The sequence below is a fragment of the Mesitornis unicolor genome, unplaced genomic scaffold (genome assembly GCF_000695765.1).
Source record: "Mesitornis unicolor isolate BGI_N332 unplaced genomic scaffold, ASM69576v1 scaffold33939, whole genome shotgun sequence".
Classification (NCBI taxonomy): Eukaryota; Metazoa; Chordata; class Aves; order Mesitornithiformes; family Mesitornithidae; genus Mesitornis; species Mesitornis unicolor.
Window position 1 is genome coordinate 13,034 of NW_010209881.1, and position 11,335 is coordinate 24,368.

The window sequence follows — 11,335 nt, forward strand, 5'->3', positions numbered from 1 at the left end:
GCAACTTCTGATCACCATGCAGGCACACAAACCCCATCATTTCCCACAGCAGGAAGATTTGGACCTGGAGGAAAAAAAAGGTGTTTTTTGGGTTTTCTTTTTGCAGATGAACAACAGTGTTTTAGTAATACGAACAAAAATGCAATCTGTGCACAGGGAGAGCCATGGAGGTGGATGAAGGGCAGCAGTGAGCAACTGCTTGGTCTGGGATGCACCTTACATGATGCTGGTGTTAAAGATGATTTAATGACGCTGGTCTTACAGTGTCTCATACTCCTCGTTAGCAGCTTGGAATGAAAACCTGGTTTCTTTTCTCCCTGCAGGCAGCCCGTCCTGCGACGACCCAGTGCATCTGAGGCCCAGCGGCTGTGGGGATGGAGCTGAAGGTCTGGGTGGACGGGATCCAGAGGGTCGTCTGCGGTGTCTCCGAGCAAACCACCTGCCAAGAAGTGGTCATCGCCTTGGCGCGGGCCATCGGTGAGCCGTGTCCATCTGCTGGGGGGATGTACCTTCTGCAGGTGCTTCCTGGGAAGAGGAGATCTTGGGTGTGTGAGGTCCTGCTCTGGGGTGGTGGGGATTTCATCATCCACTGCCTGTGGGGCAGGAGCCTTGGCACATCACTGATGGCCATGGCTTTCCCCATCTGACGCGCTCACCTCCTCCTGGCAGGTCAGACGGGCCGCTACGTGCTGGTGCAGAAGCTGCGGGAGAAGGAGCGGCCTGGCCAAGTGTGGGCAGTATGCCAACGATGTGCAGTTTGTCCTGCGGCGGACAGGCCCCAGTGTGGCTGAGCGTCCCTCCTCGGAGGGTGCTCCCCAAGCCCCTGAGAGGACGTTCATCCGGGCCAGCTTGCCCATCAAGCCCAGGCTCACTGGCATGGATGCACCCCGTTCCCGGGAGCCGAAAAAATCCATGACCTTTAATCTGGGGCCTACAGGCTCCGGCAGCCTCTTCACCATGAGCCACTGGAGGCACCAAGTGCAGGAAGGGATGGACTTGGAGGGCAGTGGGGTTGTACAACCCTCCAAGGAGGAGCTGTTTAGGAGGGTGCTGCGGCAGCAGGAGCAGCTGCATTCCTTGGAGGCCCATGGGGACACGCTGGAGACGGACCTACGGCTCTGGGAGCGCAGCCGGCTCACCAGTCAGGAGGACGAGATCCTCTACCTGGAGCACCTGGTGCAGAGGAATGAGACAGAGCTGGGTGAGGAGGAGTTTTGGCAGAGCGAGCTCCGGCTGGAGAAGGAGTGTGAGCGGGAGCAGCAGGAGCGGGTTAGGAGCCTGCGGGCCAGCCTAGAGGAGTACACCCAGAGGATCTATGAGCTGAGTGCCCAAACCGAGGCGCTGCAGGAGGAGATCCAGTGGGAGATGGCTGAGAGGTCCAAGAGGGGAAAAGAGACTCCTGCACCTACCCCCACAGAGCTGGAGGACATGGCTGCCAAGATGAAAAGGGACCTAGAGGCCAAGGTCAAGCAAGGCACCCAGCTGGAGAGCAACCTGGCCAGCGTGGAGAAGGCCCTGGAGGAAGCTGAAAGGAACTTGCAGGTAGATAGGAATGGGTTGAGCAGCCCCCTGGGGTGGTGGGACCTTTGGGAGGGGATGGGACCAGCTTTCCAGTGGCATGGGGCTGATGGATTGAGGGGGGGTTTACTCCTGACCAGTGAGCGTGGGGCTGGATGCATGGAGGTGGCTCAGCAGCAGTGACCGCCGTCAGGCAGCACCACCACCCTTACCCAGCTGGCGCAGGAGCCCATTGCTCTCCATGCGTGCTGCACCTGGGCTGGGGCTTCTGCTGGCTGGTGCATGGGGGGCACAGTATCGCCCCGCTCCGGCACGGAGCAAAATGGTCCATGTGCAGAGTCGGTGGCATTGGCACAGGAGTCTGTCATCTTGGATGAAGGAGTCATGGACAGGGATAGCATAGGTCTCCGTGGTGCCTGTGCACGCAGTCTTTTGTCCATGCAAGCTGTGCAGGGGCTTGGGCTCATCACAGTGGCCGTGTGGTGTGGAGATAGCAGCAGTGGGGCTGAGCCGTGATGCCCCCACCTGTCCCAGCCCTCCCCAGCATCAGAAAGTCCAGGTGCTGTGTGACACCTGCCCACTGGGTCCCCTTCAGTGGAACGAAAGGGAGCAGCCGTGCTTCCAGCATCATCTTGAGCATCTCGTTTGCATCTGTGACCGCCGTGTGACGGGTGCTCGCACCCTCTTGTGGAGACGCAGCAAAGCAGGGCTGTTCCCAAAACAGTGCTTTCCACATCCCTGCTGCCCGGGCATCCCCCTTCCTACAGGCTCTCAGAGAGAGGTAGCTGAGCTGTGGTTACCCCCAAGATCCCTTCCACTGGCTCTGGCAGGGTGAGCCCCAGCTAGAGGACCAGCCCAGGGTGGGTATGCCAGCTGGTTTTGGGGCACGGGGGGGACATGTGGCTCACCCTGTCCCACCCCCTCGGTGTGTGTTTTGCAGGCCCAGACCCAAGAGCTGGAGGAGTTAAATAAGGAGCTGAGGCAGTGTAATTTGCAGCAGTTTATTCAGCAGACGGGGGCCACGGTGACCATCCTGCAGGCCAGGTCTGAGGAGGATGCCCAGCCGGAGCCGAGCCTGCGCGAGCTGCCAGCCTGCCGGAGAAACGGAGGTCAGCATGCTGCCGCCGGCTCGGCCGCGGGGGCTGCTCCTTGGGACCCCTGCCCGCTACCTGCCTCCCCCTGCAAGGGGGTTGGCATCCCCTTCGGGGGGGTTGGCTCCAAAGCTGACTGGTTCTGCCCTGGGCACTGAGGTTAGGCAGCAGGGACAGGGTTTTGGTGCTGACATGGATGTTGTTCACCACCCCAGGGGGTCTCTGAGTTTTGCCAGCCCTGGGGCTCCTTCTTCCTCCCCACTGAAGCTTCAGGGCTGCTCATAGCTATGCTCAGGAGTCACATCTTGTGTTGCTGCTTTTAGGGCCGGGGCAGCTGCAGGAAGCTTTCCTCCACAGCATTGCTGCATGCTACCACGGCCATGGTGGCAAAAAGCAGACAGCCACGGGCCAGTGGCAGCCCCTGGGGGCTGTGGGCTGGTGGGGACAGGCTGCAGCCACCGATTACATCTTCAAGTTAGGCAAGGAAAGGGCAAGCATGGTGCCCAGGACTAAGTCCACATCCTTGCAGGGACGAGAGGAGGTGTCGGGGGACTCCCATGGAAGGGGATGGGGGAAATCAGGGACCCAGTCAGGCTCCCAGTCTACTCTGGAGCACCCAAAGACGGTGACGTGGCTGTCCCATGGCACTGGAGCAGCCGTGCCTGGCGAATGCGGGAGGTGCGAGCCCTGCCTGAGCCAGGCATTTTTTCCCGTCTCATAGGTTTTCCTCCCACTGCCAATGCTGACTCACCTCCCCGGACCAGCACCAAGCAGCTCCTCAGCCATCCCAGGACCCTGCCAGAGCCCCTGGTGTCCAGCCTGAACCCCGAGGGTGCGTATGTCCCAGGCAGGCCTTTGGGAGGGCAAGCCAGGCTGGGGAGGCTGCATGGGAAATGAGGAGAGGCTTTTGCTGCCCAAAACAGGCTGCGGAGAGCGAGCACATGTGCTGGAAGCGGGAGGCTGGAGCTATTTATAGATGCCATTAGGAAGAGCAAGGCTTACACCCTGGCAGCCTCCACTCTGCTGCCAGGGGCTCGCACACTGGCAGTCCAGCTTTTCACCCTGCTGGGAGCTGCGGAGGATGCTCCTCATCTCCTCTCCTGCTGCCCCACATTCCCCAGGGCTAAGACCTTGCTAGGGTTAGGATAGGGAAGGTTTGGCTCCCATCTTTTACAGGAGTCACTTTCACTCCATCTTGAGGACCAGTTCACCACAAAACCCTTTCCATCTCCCATGACCCTTCTTCCACCTTGCAGCATGTTTTTGGGTGCAGCAAAAGCAAGTTCTGATGTCCCTGGCTGCATCCTGGCATCCTATTTCCACTAATGCCACCATCCCCTCAGCAAAACCCTACTGCCATCCTCCTCACAGCTCAAAATGTCCATCCCTATGTCACCAGATGCTGTGGCATCTGCAAGTCCATCTCCCAGTCCAGGCTTTGTGCTCATGTACACCCTGTTTTCTGTTCCTCTTTTCACAAGCGCTCGCCTACCATGATGGGGTTGCTCAGGTTGTTTTTGTCTTGTCTTGCAGTCATATCAACCAGGCAGAGCATCTGGAGGTAGAAGGGCCTGGCCACCAGAGGATTGATTGCCTTGCAAGTGTAACTGTATAAATAAACCATATATATATTTTTTTTTAATTTTTTTTTACTGCTTTATATCGTGAATGGATGTGGATGGCCAGACAGAGTATTTTTACAGACTGTGAAATAAAACCAGAGACCGATGACACAAAGCAACATTCTTCCCCTGTTGATGGAAGAAACTTCCTTCTATTTTTTTAAAGTGCTTTCTATATTCAACAGAGAACAGCAGTGCTCCCATTCTGTGTAGCCTGCTCAAAAGACCCATCATGCATTCAGAAAAGTCCTTGCTCCTTTGATGAGGGGAGCGAAGCAGTGGTGGAGACCTGCCTGGAGGCTCACCTGGATGGAGCAAGTTAATGGGTTTTACAGCATCTCACTGCAGCAAGCGGGGCCATGGCAGACGGCCTCTTCACTGGCTGCAGGGCAGGCACAAGAACAGCTTTAAGACAAATTTCCGCCCCTCTCTTTTATTATTATAAGGAACTTGTATTAGAAACGCCTTTTCCACGGTGCCACAGACCAGACGTCAAGGGAGCAGGAACACACAGCAGGGGCTTTTTTTTCTTAAAACCGCTTAATTTTTAAACTTGTTTTTAAAATAAAAAGATCAGAATAAGCCCTTCCCTGGTGGCAGTGCAGGTGGGGAGCAGGACCAAAATGCTCTTGGTGACATTTCACTGTTCTTGGGTTTGTTTTGTTGGGTTTTTTTTTAACTTGATGGCCAGTAGTTACTCTTGGGTTTTGTCATCTGTCCCGGGGGTTGCCTTGTATTTCAATTGCGAAACCAAAGTGGTCTGGGGAGGGGATGAGTTTGTCCAGGAGGTCCCCAAGCCCGTGTTCAACATGTCACACGCAAAAAACGTGACTTGAGCAGTGTTTGCCATAAAACCCTGCTCTCCCTGTGTGAATGTAACCTGGTGTGCTGCAACTGTAATTTTCAATAAATCTTTGGGAAAGGATTTGAGCGAAGCAAGCGTGTGTGCTGTGGCCTGGGCGAGCCATCCCCACTGGCTCCTGGTCTAGTGCCCAATGGGCATATCCGAGTGATTTGCACATTAACGCAGACTCCTCTTTTGTTTCCAAGCCATCTCCATCTCTTTCCATTTGCCGAATTAAAGCTGTAAGTATTTTATGACCAAATGCATCTTATGCACATGCTCCTTGGGGTTTTTTTGTGATTTTTTTTTTTCTCTTTTTAAGTCACAAAGTACTTTACAACCAGTGGATGAGGCTTATCTCCAGTGAGAGGGCGGCTGTCTCTGGGATGAAACATGGCAGCATTTTAATAATGCACAGCGGCAGCTTTTGAGTGTTTTAGGGCAGGAGGCAAAGGGGATGGATGGTGCTCAGCTGCAGACAGGAGCAGGTAAGGGCAAAACCTCCCATTTGCCTTCATGCTCCTCCGTCTGCACTGGGATAACCACAAGCGAGAAAGTCAGATCTTGCTCTCGCCCAGCATCTCCCCTGAGGCTCTGGTCTCCAGGGACATGCCCCTCTCAAAGCTGGTTTTTGAGGTGCCGCTGGAGCTCAGCAGGTTGGTCAAGTGACAGTGAAAGATTAAAGTGCTTTGTTGGGAAAGCGCTGGTGCAGCTGCGTCTCCAGTTACGACTACAGTGAGATGCAATTTCAGAGTCATCTTTTTCTGAATCGGGGGGAGGGTTTCCTGGGCTGGTTTTAGGTTGGTTTTGTTTGGTTGGTTTTGTTGGTTCCCACCCACCTTAAATCATGTATCTGGGAGAAAATTAGTTTAAAATACATTTGCACCATGTAGCTGCATCAAGGAGTTTCTCCCCTGCTTGCTTGCTTTTTGGGATTCTTGTGTTCGTTGTTTGGACTCGCTTACTTTTAAAATAAGAGTCCATGTTGCTAAGAGCAGTGGAGGGTGATGGAGGTTGTAAAGGACATTTCAGTGCTGCTTGGGGGCAAAACACCAGACAAGCAGGTTCAGAAAACCCGCTTGCCTTGGACATGGGCAGATTTTGGGATGTTATGTGAAGTCCTCTCTGTGCCCTGAAAACCTGACCTCTGTGGATAAGAACTGTATCTTTCATTTTTCAGACTACATTTGTAGATTTGCCTTCTGCAGAATAAATAGGAAGACAAAAGGGTCACCACTTACAGCAACTCCCACCAGGAAAAACAGGGCAGACAATTAATTTGAATCTCTGATTTTGCATGGGGGGTTTGCCCTGTGCTTCTGCTTATATTTTATTTATTATTTTTGTGGATTATTTCTCTTCAGACATGGACTGACGGGCTAAATCAGCACCATTCTTTATTAGGAGGGAGGTGAGAGAGTAGAAAGAAGGGTTTAAAGAAAAAAAAATATATATGTACATATCTGTCTCACAGCAGACTTTGGCCCTGTAGCTGATGCTGCTTGGCTGTGATGCAGGATTTGGAACTGCTGCATGGGATGGGGAACAGTGTAACTTGGCTGTCCCCCTTACCGAGGTCTGAGAATCAGGCATGGGATTAGGGAGAGCACCATGGCTGTGGGCTGACTGGTTTTTTTCAGCTCAAAGCTGTGGCGTTTTGCAGATTTTTATTTTTTTTCGTTTTGTGTTGTATAAACATCACCCGGCTGCTGTAAAGGCAGCAGTGTTTCGTAAGGTAATAAATTATTTTGATTAACGCCTCTCCTCCTGCCGTGGTGCCTATGGCAGCAGGGGGAAGAGGTGTTAATCAAACTCATTTATTACCTTAGGAAACTTCCACCCGCAAGTGACCCATATTCCTCCCAGCACAGGGGGGCGTGCAATGGCACGGCGAGCGTGTGGGTCCCTGTGCGTTATTTAACCAAGCGAGGCTCGATACCCGCTGTGGCTCCCCTGCCTTTCTGCTTTTATCTGGTCTAAAGGCTATGTCAATAATACATTTCTGCCATTGAATATTTTATTGATGGTTTGACTTTTTTTGCTGCTCGCAATTCCCATTTCAAGGCTGCGTGATTGTTCCTAATTAAAATTTTATGCCCTGGGAGAAGCCTTCTTCCTACAGTGGAGATGATGCTGTCCTTTTCTAGGCCACTACAGAGCAGTAGGAAGGAATTATTCATTGTTATGAGATTAAACAAAGCAAATAAATTACTGTCTTTTCCTTTAAAAAAACAAACTAAAAGCCGAGCATACAGAGAGTACTGGGGAGGGAACAACCGGCTTGCGAGCGAGGCAGGGATCCAAGCGTACGGGGTGGCTCAAGGATGCTAGGCCTTGGTGAGCGAGGAGTTGCGTTTCCGTGTCCCTCGGGCACTGCAGGGCAGCTTCTTCCTTCCTTGCGGCAGGCAGGAGTGGGCTTCTCCCTCTTGGATGGTTCTCGCTACCAGTGCCACATAAAAATCATGAAGCAGAGGACATAACTGTTTTTCTCTGGCAAACAGTCCCAGTAATTTTTTTAAATAATAAAATAAATTTGTAAGGTACCAGTAGGCTCTGTCAGCACAAGGCACCATTCGGGAGGGTAATTCAGCTACCTCCAGCCTCCCTGGGGCTCTTCAGTCTGCACTATCCGATTCTCACTGATTTTTTTTTAATATTGCATAAGAAAAATGGCTCACAGCTTCTTGTCCATCTACCCTGGACTGTGTCGGCTCGTTAGGCCAGGCATCCTCTGCAGATGGTGCTCAGGGTGCCCATGCCCAGTGGGCAGTTTTGAAGGGCAGCACAGCTGCAGCCACTTGAAACACCCCCAGTTTGCAGTCTCGGGTTTGTATGAGTTCCTTGGTGTCTGGGTTTGTTTTTATTTCCCCCCTCTGCCTAAATTACATCTAGAGTGCTAGAAGCATTTGTGCTGCCTCCCAGCCCCTAGATTTGGCAAGCAGCTTTTAAAGCACATGCTTCAGCACCAGTTACATAAAGAAAGGTGTGAATGACTGGAGGAGAAAATGCCTGTTGGTTTTGCTCCCTAAGTGGTGTACAGATGCTCTGCTGCTTGCTCCTGGGCACACAGCTCCTGCAAGGGTAGTTCACTGCAGACGGAGAAGAGAAACTATTTGAACTGTCATGTGTGTCCAGGCAGGAAGCATTGTCTGCTCTCCCTGTGATGATCTTCTTTATTCTGTCTCAGGGTAAAGATTGAGTGCATTCTACCTTGCCCTGGGAAAAAAAAAATCATAAAGCACTAGAGGAGGCTGGGAAATTTTCTTGTTTATGGATGAGCAAGTTTCAATCCCAATGGAACCTCCTGCCAGCAGAAATCTTTTTTTTTTTTTTAGGATGTATTATATAAGTCCCTGCTTGCATTTAACTGACTGACTCCCTCTTAAACAATTTATGTACTCCGATTCCTCACAGGCCAGCTTGCTCCTCAGCGAAGCTCACCACGTAGGACCTGCCACTGGCACACGTTATAGACAGAACACGATAGGTGCTTCCTAGCGCGGTGCTTGAAGCGTTAGGCCAGCTCACTTCCCTCTGCGAAGCACTGAAACGAGAACAAAATCTCTGAGGAGCACAAAGAATCCCTTCAGCTTAACAGGCCTGAATCTCAGCATCTTACCCTCTGTAAGGGATACCTCTGCCTCTCCCCAAAACATGTCTTACAGCATGAGTTTTGAGCAGGAGCTTTTAGCACCTGACTATTGTTACCAGGTGTTAAGCATCACCTTAGGATTCTCTTTAATTAGCTACTGAAAAAAATGAAATTAAGGGGCATCTTAGCCCTGGTGTATTTTCTTATTGCTTGGGAACATTCTGGGGCTCTTGGGCTATGGCAAAGGTGAAGGCACCAATGCTGGGGTTTCTGCCTGAGGAACAACGAGGTCACACCCTTTGCCTTGCCTCTTCAAGTCACCATAACTGGCTGCAGAGGCAAAATAAGAGAGAGGAGGCACAGGGCACGCAATGCAGACCTGTCACTGAGAAGGCAGAGCCGTCCTCTTCAGCTGGTCTGGTGCCCTGGATTACAGTAATAAGCACGCAAACACTGGTTTTGCACTATTTATTGAAGACTTCAGGTGACAGCACGGCAGGTTAGGTTTGAATCATGCCACGGAAATATTAGAACCGGGAATTGAGCTGTATGTTTCCCCTCCCCCGCTTACAGGGGAGAGATACAAGAAAGACGCAAAACCAAACATCACTTCAACCCCTTGCCTTTGCTTACTGGAGCTGAGCAGGATGGTTCCATAGATAGTGGGAAGTCAGAAATGTTCATACCACAGTGCTGCTCATGGGAACTGGGACAAGTCTTGCCAGGCGACACGCAGAGCTGCTTCTGCCAGTGGCATCTCCAGGGGTTAGTCATCGGGCAGCACAGTCCCAAACACAAGGCTATTTCTTCAAAGAGAAACAGGCCACCTTTATTTTTAGAGACAGGTTTGTTATGTGTGTGGACACCTATAAAATGGGGTGGCAGGGGACTGCAAGGCTTCGGTTCAGCTTGCAGAGGCAGTCATACACAGGTGTATTTTGCATCAGGTTTCCCCCTCTCCCTGCTCTCCATGTGTCTATGTGCTCCTGCCTGCTTGGTACCAGCAGTGCAAAGATGCTGTAGGTACAGCTAGGTTGGAGAAAAGCCTTCTGGGGCTGAGAAAGCTGCAAACTTGTTCTCCTCAGCCCCAATCAAAAACGGCACATTTGGCTTCTGAACAAGTGTGAAAGCAGCTTTGGTAAATTCAAGCATTTTTCCTCTTTCCAGTGTTTTTGAGCACCCCAGACTCACCCAGGCTGCACAGAGAGCTGATTTTTCTTGCAGAAGGGCAGATGCTCTTCTGGGACCCAGAGGGAGAAACGACAAATGAGCACAGACAGGAGAGATGGGAACAGGCAAAATTTCTGTGTGGCAGACTTTTTCCATGAGAGACTTTATCTGTGCAGACGTTGTGGCTCAGCCTTCCATGGAATTAACTACTTACTTACTAGAGCACTGCTGATTCCTTCAGATCAAGCCTCTAGAAAGGTCTAGGGCTACATGTGAGCAGCCCAAGCAAGACGAAGAATACCCGAGCCCTTTCTGGGAACCTTGGCAGACTGTGGTGAATGGTTGTTCCAAGCAGAAACTGTTGCAAACTGTTGCATTATGCTTCAAAAAAAAGACATTTTTCAACTACCTAGCTTCTTCACCGGCCCAAAAATTGCGAGAGAACTTTGTAGGAAAAGCAATCTGCTTCATCACTTCCTCCATTTCCAGTGACAGCTGCCCTGGGCAGCTGGAGGAGCTCCTGCCCAGCTCGCCTTCCTGCTCCTTGGAGCCATGAAGTCAGAGTCACCTGCGTGACATCAGAGCACAATTGTGCAAGGCAGATCTGCCAGCGCCCAGCCAGGGCTGGGGGGCCAACAGAGCCCTGGGGCAAGAAGCGGAGAGTGGCAAGCAAAGGTGAGGGTGGGATGGCAAACAAAACAACAGAAATGGAAAGCAAGGCTCATTTCTGCTTTTTGTTTAACAGACCAGAGTCTCTCTTTGAAGGTGACTCATCCAGGGCAATACCAGGCATGGTTTCTTCTATTAACACACCCTTGGCAATAGCAGTTCAGTCAGCATCTCTTTAACTTGGTACGGAGTCCACTAGCACGCACTTACTTTGGAGAAAAGCAGGGGAGAAGAGCGGGGGGAGCGTGCCATCCCTCCTGTGCAACTTTACCACCAATTCTTTGCGCCTGTGCGCCACCACGGCCCACCCCCCGCATCTCCAGTCCTGCCGGACACACCGAGCCCCACTGCGAGAAGCGTTCAATCTTTTCATGCTCCGCCACGCAGAGTGGCTAATTGCAGAGCACTACCAAACTGCGCATCAGGGGTTCATCAGGCCGAGGATGGGAAGCCGCTGGAGGCGGGACAGCAGCGTTGGATGAGGAGGTGACTCCTCTGCACAACGGAGCCCCTCACCTGGGCGGCAGAGAGGGGACGCAGGCGTCGTGGCATCGAGGCATGGGTCCATGGCGTTGAGGCGAGGTGGCCGCACAGCGCTGTCCGAGGAGCAGGTTAGCCGCTGTCACACGCACAGTGGAGTCGCCGAGAGCACAATGTGCGTTAGTCAGTGGCTCACCTGCTCCTGGAGGGTGACGGGGGGGGCGGCGGGGCTCACTTGCAGTACAGGAGACACAGGGCAGCGCGAAGGATGAGACGGGGTGGGTCGTGCCGTGCCCGGGCTCCGCGTCGCGCCCCAGCTCGAAGGGCTGCAGCTCCGCACACCCACCCC

General features: G+C 52.5%; 1 protein-coding gene across 1 annotated transcript; it reads left to right on the forward strand.

Annotated features, from left to right (window-relative positions):
- The first annotated feature begins 374 nt into the window (after positions 1-374).
- Positions 375-4,174, forward strand: LOC104535627 (ras association domain-containing protein 8-like). The gene is given in 6 exon segments (XM_010193004.1): positions 375-477; positions 670-718; positions 720-1,542; positions 2,459-2,627; positions 3,331-3,441; positions 4,143-4,174. Coding segments are annotated over 6 exon segments (1,287 nt in total).
- Positions 4,175-11,335: the final 7,161 nt, after the last annotated feature.